This window comes from Phyllostomus discolor, chromosome 7 (genome assembly GCF_004126475.2).
Source record: "Phyllostomus discolor isolate MPI-MPIP mPhyDis1 chromosome 7, mPhyDis1.pri.v3, whole genome shotgun sequence".
Taxonomy (NCBI): domain Eukaryota; kingdom Metazoa; phylum Chordata; class Mammalia; order Chiroptera; family Phyllostomidae; genus Phyllostomus; species Phyllostomus discolor.
In genome coordinates this window covers 128,448,441-128,467,118 of record NC_040909.2, presented here as the reverse complement: position 1 = coordinate 128,467,118, position 18,678 = coordinate 128,448,441, and the positions used below count along the sequence as shown (strand labels likewise).

Sequence of the window (18,678 nt, the reverse complement as noted above, 5' to 3'; positions counted from 1 at the left end):
ATTTTGGTTGGGATACAACAAAGCATTTCATATTTTCAGGTTTTCCAGTCCTTTCTACAATTTCTCTAAACAGCCTTATGAGGCAGTGGGCAAACTCAAATTGTACCAAGACTACCTTTGAAAAGTCTAGTGTTTGGAACTGAATAAGGCCCATTTCCATAGTTCAGGTGTAATAAATACTAACTAAGAATATGAAAACTATCCTTTCATTGTACAGTTTGCTCCAATCGATACATTTTCCAATGTCTGGAAATCAGCAGAGCGAGCTATGCTCCATGACCTTAAAAGTTAAAACTGGATGGGGAAGACAGGCAGGGCCTTGAGAAAGTCAAAGATGGAGGTGCCAGCATATTATTTTTTATAATTTATTTATAAATGTATAATTTATAATTTAAATTAATATTTTTATAAATATTACTTTTGCATAAAATAATGATGATTACCATCGGTGTCAGCACTGTTATAGGTACTTTATACATACTATCTCAATAAATCTCCACAACGCCCCTTACAGTCGGTACTATCACTACTCCCATTTCACAAATGAGGGAAATGTGACTCGGAGAGGTTAAGTAACTTGCCCCAGGTCACATGGCTATTTAAGTGGAGGACCATGATTTGAACCCAGTCACCTGGCTCCAGCTGGAATCGGCAGTAGACCTGGGTACCAGCTTGGGTTCCGCCACCTACTAGCTGGGTGTTCTTAAACCGACTATTTAACTTTTCTGAACCTTGGTTTTCTCATCTGTAAAATAGGGATCTTAAAAACCAGCTCACAGGCTTTTATGAAGAGTAACAAACAAAATTATCTTTGTAAAGTGCTTGGTAGAGTTTCCTCAGCATGGCTAGCATCTGCCATCAGGGAAAAAAACACATTAAGCATCACTTTCTAAGTTGCTACCTTCGACCACCTTCCCCATTTGCCTCACCACCTGGTAAGGCACCACTGCTGGAGAATTCGGCTGTGCGGGCAGAATTGGGGGCTGCCAACCCTTCCTTCTCCCCACCTTGCTATGCCCTTAAAAGGAATAAGATACCAATAGGTGAAGACATGGCAAAAACAACATCCCAGGGGAGTTCGACAACATTTATTCAATTATTGATTGGTTGTCATGTACTGAGCACCATGCTAGGCATTATGGTGACCAAATCTCTAAGACACAGTCCAATCTACAAGGAGCTCACAAGGGAGAAGCACTCACAAAAAAATAAAAGAAAATCGAATACCCAGCATGCAATCTAGGCAACCTGCTGCACAAAGCTGTTCCGGAGAGGCAGTGGCTAGCACCCATACTATCGAACTCACGACCACAGTGCCCACACTGTGTGCACTGCTCAAACCACCAGGCCAGGCTGGTCCTCCCCAGTCTGTGCCTCCTGAAAATCTCAGCGTATCCTTCTACCTCTGTGTCTTCAGTCCAAAGCTATGACACACACGTGCTTTTGCGATTCTCGAATGCTCAGCCACGAGAGGGCTTCTATTCACAGAGCCTTTGCAAAGTCAAGCCAACATCTGAGGTGAAGGTGACTGCGCCAGACACGGCCTAGCGCAGTCTTTATCTTGAGGAGCTCAGCATCACAAGTCTTCCTCAAGGAAACCGTGCATTTGAAGAAGTGTCAGGTTAGATTTGCAATGGTGTGAGAAATCTAAAGCTGTCACTTACACTTCAGAAGAAGCCAAAGTTAAGATATGATAGCCACAACGATTTCTTTTCTTTGCGAAGGAAGATAGAGCTGAAGGACTAGAGACAAACATGGAGCCTTCCTGAGATTAGTTCTTAGCCAAAAAGGATTTCCTCCTTGTGCCTGAATTTTAGAAGTTAGTAGAAACTTTCACAGGCTTTCAGTTGCTCTCAGCCTTTATGGTAGTCAGCTACGGACACAACGATGCTGTGTAATGAGGACCACAATAATCTCAGTGACATTCAACAATAAACACTTATTTCTTGCTCACACATTTGTGGGGCAACGGGGATATCTGCTCCATGTGTCCTATCCTAAAACCAAGGCCCAAGGAGCAGTGGCCACCCAGAGTACTCTCTCGCCATAGCATTCGGGAAAACACAATAGGACAAGCCGGCCCAAACAAGAACACATATCATATTCTCTGCACATCACATCCATGAGCATCCCATTGGCCAAAGCAAGTCACATGGCCAAAGCCCATGGCAACAACAGGGAAGTACACATCACTGGGAGGCCATGGGCCCTGTGGATGCGTAACCCTTCCAAAGGGGAGGGAAGAACTGGTACTAATAATCCCATTGCCACACTTTCTAAACTATTTCGAAAGGTAGGCATTAGGCTGTATTCTTTCTTGACAGCTGAGAAAGTTGAGCCTCCAGAATTTAAGTCATGCATCCAGGTTGGATAGGCAGGAGGTTGATCTAGCTGAATTAGAATCCAAATTGTCTGCCTTCTTTGGTTTCTGCAGAGATGTAGCTTACTGGCATGGAACTAGCATGCATCTTTAATAATCATAGCCCCTCGTTATGCTACCTTACAGATTCCAATTCTGTCCAGCAAAAGCCAGACCCCAGTTTGTCTCATCTGTTAGCACGATCATTTGTTTAGGACCTTCTGTGATATTTCTAAAAGCTGATTTTACGATTACTACTAGTAAATTATTTACCTGAGTCAGAGGACTCTGGCAACTTGAAAACAGACTTTATTAAAAACATCTCCTTCCCCCTCCAAGGCACACACAATCTCCCTGCCTGCTCTGAGCCGCAAAGGTGGTGTGGGGCGGTGGAGTGGAAGATCAGGATGGCTGCACAGGGAGGGATCTGGATGGACCAAGCTGGAAGCTAATTCCTGAACAGGGAATTTTCTCTCTGCTCTGCCTGCTGCGTGCCATCTAATGGCCGAATGGCTCAGACTGAAAAGCATCCTCACTGTAAGTCAGGAAGGGCAAGAAGCTGCCTGATGCCAGCGGCCTCCCACATCCTTCCACCTGTTCACACAACAATGGTTATTGAAGGTCTGCCGCCTCTGGGCCGCGCGAAGGTGCTGGATGCACCCTGAACAAGACGGACTACGTAGTTCTCACGGAGTTTACATTCTGCAGAGACAGACAGGTTGTTCCAAAAAAAAAAAAAAAAAAAAAAAGGTGAAAGCAAACAGGGTAATTTCAGATCCTACTAAGCGCGGTGAAGAAACTAACCTTGTGACCCCGGGTAAGACCCAGGCTTAACCGTTCTCTGCGGCCCTAAGGCCCTGGGCTGGCACCCACAGGGCAGTTTGCTCAGGATAGATCAGTCCGGCTGGGGGCGGGGGGGGGTTCTGGGCCCCTCTCCCTTAACCCTCCCCCAAACTAAAACTCTTGCCCTATTATTTCCCAGAAAGGATGAATAGCCCCAAGGATGTCGAACAGAGGGAAGGGGAGGAGTGGACAGCGGTTCTTCACAAAAGCCTAGCCCCCAGCGCCCTGGAGGAGGATCGGACAATGAGCCGGGCTAGGACATCCCTCATTTGCTCCCTGGCGGCGCGTTGCAAGGCCAGGCGCCACGAAGGTCGGCTCTGCTTGCTTAGGGTCCTCAGGGTGGGCTGGGGGCCCGTCCCTGCCGTCTCCACTCCCACGCGGCGGGGCCACACGCCCTCCTAGTTCCTTTGCCAGCACCTCCCCCACCGCCCCCGGGAAAACAGGCCCGATAGCAGAGCCCCGGCCGGTTTATGCAGTTCGGGGTCAGGGTGGGGTGCCGGATTGTCGGATCTCCGTCCAAGAATGGGGTCTAGGCGGTGAGAGGGGTCAGGAGGCCGTGGCGGCCCGGCTCCCAGACGGCTGCTCTGACTACGGGGCTCGATTATGACAGCTCGGGGTTGGAAGGGGAGCTGACCCCCTCCCAGCCCTGCCCCGCAGTGACCCAGACGCCTCTCTGGCCTCTTTCAATTGCACCTCGCCAGCCGGGGAGTTGTGGGAGGACTAGACGCGACTTCCCGAGCGCCGGGCCTTGCTCTCGGGGCGGGGGCAGCTGAGCCCTGGGGGCGGGGAGGGAGCTCAGAGGGGACAAAAGCGTAGGGGCAGCGGCAGCCCGGGCCTCGCAGCGCGGACTCAAGTTTCCACCCGCGCGCGGTTGTGCAACAGCCCAAGGAGCAGGAGCCGCGGGCACCTCGGAAAACAAGCCGAGCCCATAAACAAAGCCACGTGGCCTCGGGGCCCAGGGGGTGGGGTAGGGGCCGGGCTAAGAGCAGGCGGCTCTTCCGGCAACAACCAGCGGCTGCCAGCGGCCCGAGATAAATACTGCGGCCGGGAAAGAGGCGCAGCAGCACACCGCGAGCCCCGCGCGCCCTGCGACCCTCCCCAGCGCAGCGCCCTCTGCCAGCGCGAGCACTCCGCTCAGCACCCCGAAACCTTCAGCCCTACACGCCGGTTCCCTGCAGCCAGCCCCTTCGCGGGCCCCCGCACCCCGAGCGTCCGCCCAGGGCGGCGCGTCCCCGAGGCCGCTGGGCCGGTCGCGACCCTCAGTCTGTCGCGTACGTAGGTGGTGTCCGCTCGCGGTGCCATGCCGTTCCTCGGGCAGGACTGGAGGTCCCCAGGGCAGAGCTGGGTGAAGACGGCCGACGGCTGGAAGCGCTTCCTGGATGAGAAGAGCGGCGGCTTGGTGAGCGACCTCAGCAGGTGAGCGGATCCGCCACCAACTTCCAGCCCCCGCGACAGAGACTCACAATGGTTTCGGGGGCGCGGGGCGGGTGAATCGGGGTCAGGCAAGGTTGCAGTAGGGTGAGGGGGGAGACCGTGACCCGACCCGGGGGATGGGGGTGAAGTGAGTTGTCTGGTTTCTGCAGAGGTCGCCAGAGCACGGGATTCAGGGAATTTGATTTCTCTTGTTCAAGGTCAGAGTCTCCCAGTGGGCACGACTCCTTACAGAACCGCGGGTCCTTCTGAGAACCTGACGGCAAATTGTCCACAAACACTCAAACTTAAGCACACAACTTGAGGGGTCCCCTGCCTTAAGGACACTGGAGTCGCGCGGTTTGCAAGTGTGGGGGGCGCGAGCGAGTGGGCCGCGCGCCTTTCACCGCTAGGGTGGCGGGGCTCCAGGCGCCCAGGCGCTGTGGGGACAGTCGGGTGACGGCATTGGATGCGGTTTCCGCCGGAGCGCCGCCAGGCGCTTCCCACGCACAGGCGACCACAGAGTGGGCAGAGATGATGAGTAACCAGGAAGGGGCGGCCAGATGGCCCTGGGGCACCGGCGCTCGCTTGCCCGGCGGACTTTCGAAGCGGTGGTCTGGAGTGGGATTTGCAGAGCGGGGGAGGAGGGAAGGCAGGAGGATGAACCCCACAAGTCTGCCTTTGGGAGGGCCGAGCATGTGCACCTGTTTCCTCGCTGACGCTTTGGGTTAGTTTGCTTTGTATAGTGAATGCACCCCTATTTCAATTGTGCTCGTCAACGGCAGAAGGCCCACGGGGCTCGGCCGAGCGCCCCCCACCCCCCGGACTCGAGGTCCCGCCTGAGCCCTGTCTGGTGGGAAGTCAGAGGTCCGCTGAGCCGGGAGTCTGCTTGGTTCATTGCACAGCAGCACTGAGTTAGGTGGTCTGGAATCTGTCTGTTCTCAGCGGCTGACCTCCAGCCCCCTGGCGTTCGGCCCAGGTGAGGAGAGCAGTACAAGTGGGTCCAGAGGGGGTCTGCGCAGCCTGGTCACCCGTGGGTGCCTTTACCCTCCCACGTTGGTTAAAACCCCTGCTCCTCACCCCCTTAAACTGACTTCAGTGGAGAGTGTTGTATCAATAACGGCCAGGTTCCCACTTACGGAGACACCCGTGGGCCCTCTTGGCTGACCTCCTGACACTTAAGAAAGTTATGGAGAAAATATGGTTAATTTGGCAGCGTGACCCCCAGAGCCCCCCATCTGTTTGTGATTGGTAAAGCATCAAACTCTTTGTCTTTCAATAGGGAAACAAAACCCAAAAAACATATTTAATCTTGAAGGCCTGGCCAGAAGAGACAAGAACATTGACCTCCATGCCAAAGACACTTGTAGGCAGATCCTGGGCATTCGGGGGAGCACCGCCAAGAATTTTTATTTGTGGAAAATCAGAAAATTGACTGACATAAAAATAAAAAGATCACCTGCTGTCACCAGGCCATTTTTTGGGAACTCAAGTTACCAATTATGTTTAAATGCTTCTGTCCTAGTAGAGTAGAGGTTTCCTTCCATCTCCCTCCTTCCTAAGGAACGATGAGCTAAGATTCTGGTGCTTTATTTCTGTGTAACAGTCCGCATTCTCTCTGGAGAGGTAGGTGCAGCAATGATCTGCTGAGCCGTGTGGCAGTGACTCACCCGCATGTAATTGTAGGTTGCTCCTCAGTGGGAAGCAGACCATCGGGTTCAGCAGGAGAGGACTGGAAATCCAGAGCCTCTGGTTCATGGAAGAATTCCCACTGTACCTGCTCCCGGTATAGCGGTGCCTCGTGGTAGGGCAGACCTGAAGACGGTTTTAACTTAGCAAGAAAGTTTCACCTAGACTGAGATCTGTAGCTTCCCGCCCCTCTTTGTCTCCTTCATGAGTCTCCTTTGCTTCCTCCCATTTCACACCTTCTGAGCTGGAGCTGTCGAATTCACCATCATTATCACAGATGGTGATCAATATAGCGACTGCCTCTGGTTCTTTGATGAGTCAGAGTTTAGGAATCATTTGGCAGCTCCTAGCAAAGCAGCTGGCTGTTTGTTTGTGGAGTCCTGTGTTTTTTTTCCCCCAGCAATTGTAAACAATCCCTTCCTTACTTAGCATGAGAAGTCTGCCAACTTCTCAAAAGCAGTTGGCCTTCTGAGACCTGGGTTTGGAGTCTCAAATATCCCCACTGTTTTCAGTCTGGGTGATGTTCCCCAATGATGTCAGGTTTGGGCCGGGTGCCTGCCTGCTGCACAGGTGAAGCTGAATGCCTCTCCTGTTCAGAGAAAACAAAAGGCAGGCCCTTTCAAAAAGAGGGGGTGGGGGTGTCAAACAGAGGACTACAGAGACACTGTGCACTTCTCTGATTCCACGTACTATCCTGTGAGCTGCCCCGACAAGAGTCAGGGAGGAAGGGTGCCCTTGGAGTGTTTCGGCCTGCGGGCTGGTGTTCAGTGTTGGCCGGGGGCTTGTCTATATAGCCCTCCTGCTCCGGGCTCTGCTGGCCATTCTGTCTGCGATCTGAGGCCCTGGCCTCCTCCAGAGGCTGCATATTACAAAGCCCCCTGCAGCTGAGTGCCACGCAGTGAGATCGATCATGAAGGATCTCAGATAAGCTTAAAGCAGGACCCTTCTCAACATGTTGAAACTACACAACACCGAGAAGGAATGACAGGTGTTAAATTTGGTGGAACAGAATTAAAATGCAAGGGGAGAGCTCCGAATGAGGTGGGGTGATCCAAGAATGCTTCAAGGAAGTGGTGGTGGAGGCACCTGAGACAGGCCTCACCAACAGGCCCCACTCCCTGCCACGCCCCGCCCCCAGCTGAGTCATCTCAGCCACGGGAGACTAGGGCCCCTTCCCTCGGCCCCAGTCCTGCAGTTGAAAAGTCTGACGCTGCTTTCCAGTATAGCTACGGCTGAACCAGGAAGCAGGAAGTTTACCAGGGTACCCTGAATGAGTAGGGCATGAGAAAATAAAAATAATAGGTAAGGTTTTTATGAGTGCTTACTGTGAGCAAAGCACTGGTGCTAAGAGCTTTGTACACTAAGCATTTCTTTTTAACCAAGCAATCCGGGTACTAGACATGTGAGTTTGACAGTTTGGGTATGCATTGGGACAAATTAGCACAGAAATCTCATTGGCCTTAATCTACAACTGAGCCCTCTGGGGCAGCCACAGCTTTCTTAAATGGTGTGATGTTGCAAATGCAATAATAAATAGGGTTTTTCTCCCCTTCCCTCCCTTTATCTCTGCTGCCAAAATGGTCCTACTTTCAAATCTTGCCACTTTTTCTAAAGTGGACTTCAAGTATCTTGGAATGTGTGATGATAGTACAGGGCTGGGAGAGGCCTTTTTTCCTCGTTCTAGGCCTGTGCTTATACAAATCGACATTAGTAAGAAGTGACTACAAAATAGCAACTTACTGGCTGTGATTAAATGTCATGAAAAAAGCAATCTCTTTAAATGGTTTTGCTTTTTAAAAATAAATACATTACAATACATACAGACATGTCACACGTTCCTAGATGGTGGTGGCTTTTCTTGTTTTTTTTTAAAAAAATGTGATTTTCCATTGGCTTTGCATGTCCCTGAAATGGACATAATGGAACTCTCAAAATAGCCTCTCACTGAATATATTATTGCATAAAAGAAAACATAGAAGCAGGCAACATAAAGAAACCCCATAAGCCTCCCTTCCAGGCCCTGCCTCTGGGGTCCAAAACCTAATAGCCAAGCGAAAAGTGCAGGGTTTCGCTTTGGTTGAAGCCTTTCTGCCTTCTGCAGTGAGGCAACACCATCATTTGTGTGGAATTCTTCCAGAACCAGCCTTGGGGACGAGTCTAGCCTTGGGGGTTTAGAGCAGGTTATTGTGGTTTCTGGGAGGAAAGCAGGGGCTCCCATGTTTTTGAGGACTGTTTTCAATTAGGAAAGAATAAAGTGAGATATAAATGTTGACAATTTCTAAGGAAGGGTTACAGTCTGTGGCCCAGGGCTCTGAAAATGTTCTGCTACACCTTACATGGGTGATGGAGAATCAGACGGCTCCATTTGATGGCTCTTTATATGTGGAATTTAGGCTGTAGGGTTTCATTCATGCTGTGTGTGTGTGTGTGTGTGTGTGTGTGTGTGTTTTCTTTAAAAAGAAGCCTTCCTGAGGTATTTTTGCACACAGAGTGTCCCAGCTGCTTTCTAAAGCTGTTCTTGGCCTTAGAACTTCATGGACCGGTCAAATGACCTTCCATTTTTTTTTCCCTTCTCCTCAACGTTGATTGAAATTTCTTAAATTAGCTTTAAGGACTCAGAGTTCTGTCCTGCCCCCCTACCCTGCCTTTTTCTGCCCCTCTTCCGCTGACCTTGGAGCAGATAACCGACTGGTTAGTGGTTTCGGACGCCCATCACTGTGCAAGTGGCCTAGCACACGCCCGTGTGTGGCACAAAGGCTGGCGCAAAGCAGTCGCCCTTGGCCTGCTGAAACAAGCGAGAGAGGACATGTCTGCAGCAACCTCTCTGAAACCTAAAAATATCCCCGAATGAAAAAGAGAAGGCTAAAGATATTAGCAAGCTCGGTAAATGGTATGAAGCAGGGCCCTCCGGGGAAGCTTAACAAATGACTGGTTATCCACCCGGCTTATCCCGAGGGGTCTAGAAACACCACGTAGATTGTTGGTGATACCACGTGCAAGCCTTTCAGCCAGTTACTTATTGTACGTATTGAAGTGCTGCTCCAGAGACTATTGTAGCAACAGGGGACCGGAACTTGCTTGAGACTTGATTTTTTTGTCATTTACAGAGTGTAATTTACACAGTGTCCACAGTTGGAGAAATACAGGTGGGTCTGATCTTACCCTGTAGGTGTATGTCCAGAAAAGATATACATCAAATCACATTTTAAATGCAGCTGAGGAACTCAGAAAATTAAAGGACTCTGATATATTGGTGGCATACATTTTTAAAAACCCAATCTATGTGTTACTAGCTAGCGTTCTAAAACCTGCTTCGCAAATACATGCATCCCCCAGGGGCGCTGGGAGAGTTGGGAGCCCACTTTCTCATCCCACCTCAGTATTTCCCCTGCATCCCTTCTGTGGGAACTCTGCAGACCGACTTGGAAATGACATTGTATAGTGGGCTAGAGCTAGCCAGCACCCCCAGATGATGGCTCAGCCCTCGAGGGAAACGTCCACGTGGCCCCGGGGGAGCCTGTGCACCCCCCAGCGACGCGGTGATTGAGCAGCTGTGTCTTCGCAGCCCTTATGAACTTAGGAATCGTGAGCTCAGCTTGTTTCCGTTGGGACCCAAGGTCTTCGCCTCGCAGCGTGATACCTAGTCCTTTACGTGAAAAACGAAACAACCAGCTCAGTTTATGAAACATCTGCTAAGAGTGGAGTTTACAAGTCGGATTTTTGTAAATGGGATGGTGTTTTAAAGGCTTGGTAGAAGCATGCTAGTTAAAAGCAGGTTGGGTATACTTTCAATAGGAGACTCGTATGGTAGGTGAATTCTGTACCTTTGAAAAGCAGCTCGGGGTGGGTGCTTTTGCAGAATGAGGGCATTGTGTGTTTCAGGGATACCAGCAAGGCACCCTCTCCCACTCCCTCCATTCATCCTTTTTGCTTAAAGTAATATTGCAGCACCCTGCATGGCCTTTAGTGAAAGAGTCCAGCACTGTGTGTCCAATACAAGGGCAGGCACTGTTGAGGATTCAAAAGCAGCAGAAGCCCCCATCCCTGCCTTCCACAGAGATGTGACAATATCTGATCCTCAAAGAGGGACATCTGTGCCTGGATAAACTTCTTGTGAGGGATTTATATCGTTGGGTTTGAGAAGCATGTGTGTTCGTGTTTCATAACAGTGAGTTATTTGGGGAAACAGCTCGTGGTTAAAGTTCGGCTGTGACAGTACATCCCCTCTCGTCTTGCTTTTCCTAGTTACCGCAACAAGGAAGTATACAACAAGGAGAATCTCTTCAACAGTCTGAACTATGACGTTGCAGCCAAGAAGAGAAAGAAGGACATGCTGAACAGCAAGACCAAAACGCAGTGTAAGCCCTTTGTTTTGAACTTAAGAAGAAACTGTCTGAAGGTTGTTATGATTGGTTCTTTGCGGGGAAAAGTAATCACACCTCGCATGTTGGATATCTGCTTCAGTGTTTCCTGTGCCACTGACAGAGGATACTGGGATCTTCGCGCTCAGAAACCTGGCTGTGCATTTTATGAACACAAGACAAATGTGTTCTTTATAGTCTTGTTTATAAGTCAGTTGCTGGTTGGGGAATTTTTTTTTCCTGCTTGTCACTTACACTTGGCATAGTTAATTTGTCTATTTATACAGTGATATGGTCAGCTGAATCCATTCCAACGTGTACTTTTATTTTGAACTGTTTTTGAGGCTTTGGAAATAGATTTCTCCCTCTTTCCTTGTATAAATACCGGTAACATTTCTAGATGCTCTATGTGAGTATTAACAGAGAGCATGAAGTTCCATTAATAGGCAGAAAGCACAGATCTCTAGTTTAACCCATCTGACGGCATGGGTCCCTCATGTTATCTGTTTTGTTTCTACTTTTTATGGCCTTGTATAAGTTGTAGCCTTGGCATATAAAACCAAGTCGTACTCAGGCATTAGGGTATTTTTTCAATTTGGAGCTATCAGACAGTGAATCTGAGTATCAAAGATTTGGAGTGCTTCAGACAGAGTGGACTGTAACTCCAGCATTTATACGCTGCAGAAATAGGCGTTTGCATCCTCCAAGATTGTCAGTAGAGTTTGTTTGTTTGGTTTTTTTGTCGAAACTTTGTACAATTTGGAATGAAAAAGGAACAAGTTTAAAATCTGGGACATGTTAAAGCTGAGTCTTTTTTCTTTTTGTCTCCATAGATTTTCACCAGGAAAAATGGATCTATGTCCACAAAGGAAGCACTAAGGAGGTGAGCACCATCTGTCCATCAAAGAGCGTGCTTGGCTTCACGCCTTCCTGCCCAAGTGGGCAGGGGCGGGGGTGGGGGGACGGGGCAACCGTGTTCTTTCACATCGTGACTGCCTTCTTGGGTGGTGGTGACGAGCAGCCCACCCACTAGCCAGCCATCAGAGTTTGGGGCTCCAGACACAGAGAGAGGCAAAAGTCACTGGGTAGATGCCCCCCCGACAATCATTCAGGAAAGTCATGTACGTAAAAATGTTTATAAAGATGCCCACCTCAAATGTATTATTATAAGGCCCAGCCTTTGCCTCAGGACCATGCCTCTCCTTTTTGTTCTGAGGTCTCTTTAGATTTCAACTCGGCCAAGGCTTAGCCCTGGGAAAGCTGGTCACTCGGGATGGTGGAGGCCGTAGCCCCAGTTCAAAGCGAGACGCCTAGCTAGGCGCAGAAGAGGACAAGGCACCGGAATAGCTGCATTTGTGTGGCACTTTATAAAACCCTTTTGTGTATATTTTCTCTCTGTGCTAACATTTACTTGCTCAACTGGGGTACCAGGCACTAGAACAGAAGGATGGAATTGCTATCACTGTCAGGGGCCTGGGAGAACATCTCGTTCCCTCTGTGACTTGAGGGGGTCCCTGGTGCACCTGAGCCCATCCACGTACTCAGAGCCAAGCTGGGACTATGAGTCAGGGCTCTCTACTCTCAGTTCCTTGTGGGTCTGTAGGTCAAAGATCAGAACTTCTTTTGCTGCTCCCTGAAGCCTTAAAAATGCTTCTGATGGTCACAGTGAGGAAAGCAGTAAAGATGCGAGGCGAGGTGGCCGGCAGACCTGGCAGGTGGGTCCAGTTCTCCTCCCAGGAGTACGCTCCAGCGCCCAGCCACCGTCGTCTCACTCATCACGTATCCCAGCCTCCCCGTGATGAGCAACTGCTTAGGAATTTCCCCCACTGCTGCATGCAGAGAGCAAGGGCCCACGTGGCAGAAGTCACCCATGAGTCACTGGCTGAAGCAGCTGCCAGCTCCACTACCCCAACATCTAGGGCTCTCAGGGGGTTCCCAGGAAAAGTGTGTCATGGCGCAAGAAAGGAGCAGGTGGTTGTGGCTACCTGAGACAGGCATCGGGCTTGTTCAGTGCAGTCCAGGTGGCTTATTCCAGAGTAACCCCTGCACCCCCTCTTCTCACCTTCAGCGCCATGGTTACTGCACACTGGGAGAAGCGTTCAACCGGCTGGACTTCTCAACAGCCATTCTGGATTCCAGAAGATTTAACTATGTCGTACGGGTAAGTCTCAAGAACCCAAAGGCTCACCCAGCCTCTCGTGTTCAGTTGTCTTTTCGGGTTGTCTAGAAGTAGCTTCCCCCAGAGAAGTAACTTTGTAGGACCCTGGGAACTCTGAGGAAAGCCGAAAGGAGACTCCTCAACTTCCCCTCCCTGAACATACTTACATGGATCCTTAGGGTGTTGGTTAGAGCAGCATCGCAATATGCCAATGTTGTGGGTTTGATCCCTGGTCAGGGCACATACAAGTATCAGCCAATAAATGCATGGAGGGGGAGAGCAACAGTTGATCTCTCTCTCCTCCTCTCTCCCTCTTTCCCCTCTCTCTCTCTCTAAAATCAAAAAACTAAAATTTTAAAAAAAGATTTAAAAAGATGTCTCTGAGATTGGCCCCAGCAGACAGGCACTGCCAGTGTACCTCCAGTGAGCCGCTCCCAGCAGCCATGGATAAATGGGAGCATATTGCAGCCAGCAGCAGGCTCTGGCAATGACATTAGCAAGAGAGAATGCAGCAGTAAACAAGCCATAAAGCACCTTGGCTTGTTTTTAAAAACTTCTCTGCACCTCTGATGATTCTCCCTGTCCAATTCCTTGTCCTCCTGCAGCTGACTCGAGGGGACCCCAGTGCATTCTGGGTTTAGACCACAACACTGGATGAGTTCAAAGCACCTCAGTGCTTCTCTCCCATGACTCCCTTCCACCTCCACCCCGTGTGATAACAATATTCAGTCCTGTGTTTACCTGAAGCTTGAAACTACCTGTTTGGGCCAGTTGCCTCCCCTGTGCTTTTAATGAGCTTTAGCAAAATATCAGTAATGAAGATAGTAAAGCAAATAAGTGTAACCATGACTTTCAAGTCAGGGAGCCTTCTTAATTGGCTTATTAGTGTTTCCCCCCACTAAGAAACTTTGTGCGTTTTTGTCAGTGGTTCAACCTGGGAGGTAGCAGCTGGGTTACCAGGGTTTTAGGCTCAGAGGTAGGAGGCAATTTTCCCCGTGTGTGGGTGTTGGTTGGTTTGGTTTTTATTTTCGCCTTGCTGGGTTGCTGTGCTTCTCCATGCCATGCCACTGAGTCAGATGATTGCAAAGCCTTGGCCAGAGTGATGACATTCAGGCCCCCTTGAGGCCTGGATCATTCACCTGTCATATGGGCAGATGCAGGGCTGCCGTCCCAACTGACCTGAATAACACCCAGGCCCCCTCATGGGTTAGAAGCTCTTAGCTGAGCCTGTGACCGCGTGAGCAGATCTGTCCACTCTTCGGGTGAACCCTGTTCCAGTCCAAAAGAGTTGCAAATAGGAGACCGTCTTGATGAAATGTTCATGTCATTCAGTGTGACTCTGCCACCTCAGGGAGGTCACTGCAGCCCGCACCCCAGTCCAGGCTGGTTGGAGACAGGCCCAGGAAGATCTGGAAACTGTTGCTAAGAATATGAATAGTTTCCATCCTCTAGGTGTGAGAGCCAGACACCCAGATCTGGCGTCTTGATTACAAACTGGTCAGCAACAGGGACAGTTTTAGATGGTTCTCCTTCCCACCTGTTATTCCTTTCACAAGAAATAACATTAAAGAAAGGAACAAAGATCGTCACAGCAAAAATCTGTTTCATGCAATCATGTGCATTCTCCTCCTCTCTCCTTTCAATAACCCTACAGAGTGTAGGTTCTTTTATTGTCTCTGTTTAAAGCAATGGAGGTGTACAGCAAGATACAAGGTCTTGTCCAAGGTCACGCAGCTACATAAGTACAAAATAAGGATCTGAACCACGGGCAGTCATAGAGTCCATACTCGTAACTGCGACAATCAGTTCTGTGCAAGCAGGGGACTGACAGTAAAATGTCCTGGGGTCAGGTCCCCAGCTCCACTGCCTTCACTGGCTCAGCCTCCCTAAGACTCAGTTTCCCCCTCTGTAAGAGGGACTTAGAATAATCTCAACCCCACGGGGTGGCCGTGAAACTCAGTCACATGTTCCATGTGGAAATACTCCGCAGACAGACCCGTGGCTATTGTGCAAAGTCGGCTACTGATATTTATTATCACCTCCTTACCAAAATTATCACTGAGTCCCCCTAAAGTACCTTTTAATTTAGCTGATAATGTTTTTCTACTTAAAGAAACAATGATTAACTGGGAAATTTCGCACTTGACTAAGACTCGGCGCAGGGAACTTGTGGCTGTTAGTATCTAATTGCAAACTGCATGGTGAAGGCTTTTGCATGATTTTTAAGTCGGAGCGACTGCTTGTGTGCTTTCAGATTTGTTCAGTTCAGAAGTAGTGGAAAAATAGTTCTGTTTTGGAAAGAACAATCTTCCCCCCACCCCCCTCACTGTGAGAGCCCTCTGTAATTTGAGAAATAATATGTTATTTTTATGAAGAGCTTAAAACATTTTAATGACAACCACCACATTTTGAGGCTTTTCTTCTAAGGAACTCAATACACTTCTCATATATTCTTCTTATCCTTAAACCAACTTTGCAAAGTCGCTTGCCAGTCCGCTCTCCACATCTTACTACTTTGACCTAATGGTTTCTTAATGCTACGACGGTTCCTTAGTTCCAGGAAGAAACTGGACCGATTTTTGAAGGCCTTTAAAAACATTTTTTTTAATCTCTTTAAAGGCAAAGTACATTTTTAAGAAATGTGTTGCATTCCTGCAGGCTGTCATCCCCAGAAAAAATAGACATTCGGAGGGAACGAAAGAAATGGCCAGCACAGCTATGTCAAAACGCTATCATTGTTATCAGTAAGCACAGAACTTTGTGGAATTTGGGGATCACAGACCTTGAATATAACCTGCAGGGGGTTTGTGTGGCATTTGTACCTGAGCTATCCTCAGGCTACACTCATTGCCGCTGCCCCCTCCTCACACGCCCCCGGTGGCTTAAATACGATTTTGACTGTGGGTTTTAATGATGATTTAAAATCTTTAGAGGCCACAACTTACTCAAGTATGAACAGTCATTTTAAAAAATGTGTTTACACCATGCCTCAAGACCAACACATTTTGGAAACTCCCCTGGGGTTGTGGGGCGGGGGCTGGGCTGGTAGTGGTTCCACAGGAGAGAAGGACTGACTATCGCACCCAGGGCACAGGGGTGCCAACAGGGAACGTGAGTCTCCAGTGCACGGGGAGGGTTCACTCTGTGGAGCGATCCTGCCCAGCAGTTCCCGGCCCCAGCTGCCTACCAGAATGGCCCACGAGGCTGGCCACAGAAGCCCACCTCTACGGTGACCGATTTAATTCACTGAAGTGGTGCCCGGGCAGGGCTACTGGAACGTATCTACCAGGTGACCCCAGGGTGTTTCCAAATCTGCAAACCAGCTCGGAAACGCTCGGGGGCCCAGATGTCCATTTTGCACACTAAGTTTTTAACCAAGACACCAAGGTCCGCAGGAGAGGGCTTTAGTGCTTTCTGCCAAGATGGCCTTTGACCGGGTCCTCCCAGCTCTCTGTATGGAATGAGAAAGTCGCCACATGGATAGTAACTACAGATGCCATGTTCAGACCAGGAAAGTCCTGGAGAACCTTAAGTACTGGTTTCCTGACTGGGATGAATGGCCCCCCCACCCCGCCCCATAGCTAGCAGACCAAGGAGGACATACAAAAGCTTGCAAACCTACGCCCTCGTCCCTCTGTAGCAAAGAACTCCACAACCTAAACCAATGTACTTTTTTAACCTTTTTTCTGCATTACCACCCGAAGTCCATTTGAATGTTTCCAGCAAGTTTTGCATTCCTGCCACCCCTAAAAGTCCTTTCCAAAAACATGTTTTAGTTTAAGTTGACGGGCGGTTTGGCAAACAAAGGCTGAAATATGGCACTATGACTCAAGAGCAAACCCAATGCCTTCAATTAAGGGTGTGCTGTTGCCAAGGCCCTAGTGGGCCGTGATGTGCGTGAGCGGCCTGGCCCCTCGGCCACGGTGACCTTGCATTAATTTGGTGCTGCACACACTTGGTGGCCTTCCTTTGATGGATGGCGGCCTGTGCCACTGGAGTCATAAAACTGATGGTATCTTTTTCCGTTGGGACTGAGAAGCTGGGATGAAGGGAGGGTGGCCAACCACCTCAATGGCAATAAAGTCAAAATAGCAGAACCACGAGCCCATCTGAAAACGGCCCGCAGAAATGGTGGGAAATGGCGGGAACCCACTGCAGGGCCCTAACAGGGAGGGCACGGGGCAGGTCTGCTGCTGAACGCTCATTAGGCTGCTAGCGATTTTATAGGACAAAAGTGTGCACCTCTCGGAATTCCTAGCCTTCTCAGTCGCAACAAGCCTCTCGGATGAGCAGATCCTGCAATGCCTGGGTGCCCACCGAAGCGGGGATACTCACAGGCATGAGGATATGAGCACAGCAGGAAGGGAGCGCTTGCAGAAGTGGGCGCTTCCTGGAGAAGTGAGGGGTTGCCCACACAACCACAGAAGTAATGGAGTCATTGCAGAAGTAGCAGGGTTCCCACAGACATGGGGAGAAACGGGGGAGGCCAAGAGACCGGAGAGTGGTTTTTGACCATGGACTCCCAACAGTAAATAACTAATTAAAACATGTGCTGTCCGCGTGTGTGTAGTCATGCATTCGTTTGTAAACCACACCCCTTTAAAAGGTGCTGGTCATGGTGTCTACCCCACCGTGTTGCTATGAGAATTAAACTGAATATAAGCACATAAAATGCTTTCAGACAGTGCTGGGCACATGGTAGGCACTACGCGAGTATCAGTTGTCCCTATTACTATTATCTTTAGGGTCCTATTTAGAAAACACTCAAAAATGAAAATTAAAGATGATATAAGATATAGAAATTGATCTTTTTTTATGATTTTCTTTCCCATCTCACTTTTGGAGACCTCTGGATCCAAGGTGTGCCCATTTTGTATAACATTTTTCTTGAGGACTCAGAATCTAACCACAGGCTCAGAAATATATTTTATGCTAAAAGTCTACCTAGGTTTCTAGGTGAAGTCAGGTGCTCAGTACAGGAGGATATGCTACACTGGACAGGTGAGCGGAGTGTTAAGTGCCAGCTCAGCAGACTTCTCCCCGTTCAAGGAGGAAGGTCCTTAAGAGCACTCGACGCCCTGCTCCGTGTTGCTGTAGTTGAGGGTAAGACAGAGATTTACGTTTCTGTGACCTAGGATCCAGAGGCCCCTGGAATCCACTAAAGGACGAGCTCTCCAATGGCAAGGAGTTGGCAGCATCCCCCTGCTAGGTCCGAGGACATAGCAAATTGCGTGGGGCAAATGTTCTTGCCTCCCTAACTGCTACCTCTGCGTTGACCCCTACCATACACCGAGCATTGCCATAGCCACTTGGGAGTCATAGAAGACCTGGCCACTGCTGGGCAGGAGCTTCTGGGCTACTTTGGGGGAACAGGAGTACTGAAGTGGCACGTTGAGCTTGGTCCTGTTTGGAGGATGGAGAAAGGGGCACTGGAGACCACATCTTGGAAGAGGTCAAACCTGAGTGTCGCCTTCTTTGAAGGATGGCTAGGATTGGGCTAGCTGGAGAGGAAGGTGAAGGGCTTTGTAGGGGCCAACGCCCTGAAGAGACACCTGAGGTGTGAAAGGACAGTGGTGGAAGGGAGTGGCGGTGGGCCAGGGGCTCAGGGCTGCCCACAGGATCATAGGGTAGAGGTGCGGAGTGCGGGAATGAACAAGGAGCCATTTAAGCAGGATTGTTGAGCTGAACAGAGCTACTCGACTGACGCAACGGAGAGGAGGGCACCATTGCAAGTTCAAAAATATCTGGGATGGATGGAAGACAGAGGCAAGTTTCTCTCGGCTGAGGATACAATTAATTCATGTAAACTTGGCCCTCCTTCTTAGGATCTTAACGCCCTCAGTCAGAGAGATGTTTCA

General features: G+C 49.6%; 1 protein-coding gene across 2 annotated transcripts in view; it reads left to right on the top strand.

Annotated features, from left to right (window-relative positions):
- Positions 1-4,063: 4,063 nt before the first annotated feature.
- FBXO32 (F-box protein 32) overlaps positions 4,064-18,678 on the top strand; it is a 33,038-nt gene continuing 18,423 nt past the window's right edge. Inside the window, exons 1-4 of one of the 2 annotated variants that reach the window (XM_036031394.1) lie at positions 4,064-4,601; positions 10,547-10,659; positions 11,496-11,545; positions 12,731-12,823. In XM_036031394.1, the coding sequence (XP_035887287.1) occupies positions 4,582-4,601; positions 10,547-10,659; positions 11,496-11,545; positions 12,731-12,823 (276 nt within the window). In that variant the 5' untranslated portion in view covers positions 4,064-4,581. Of the gene's footprint in view, positions 4,619-10,546; positions 10,660-11,495; positions 11,546-12,730; positions 12,824-18,678 lie in introns of both variants that reach the window. The other variant, XM_028533911.2, reaches the window with a different exon arrangement.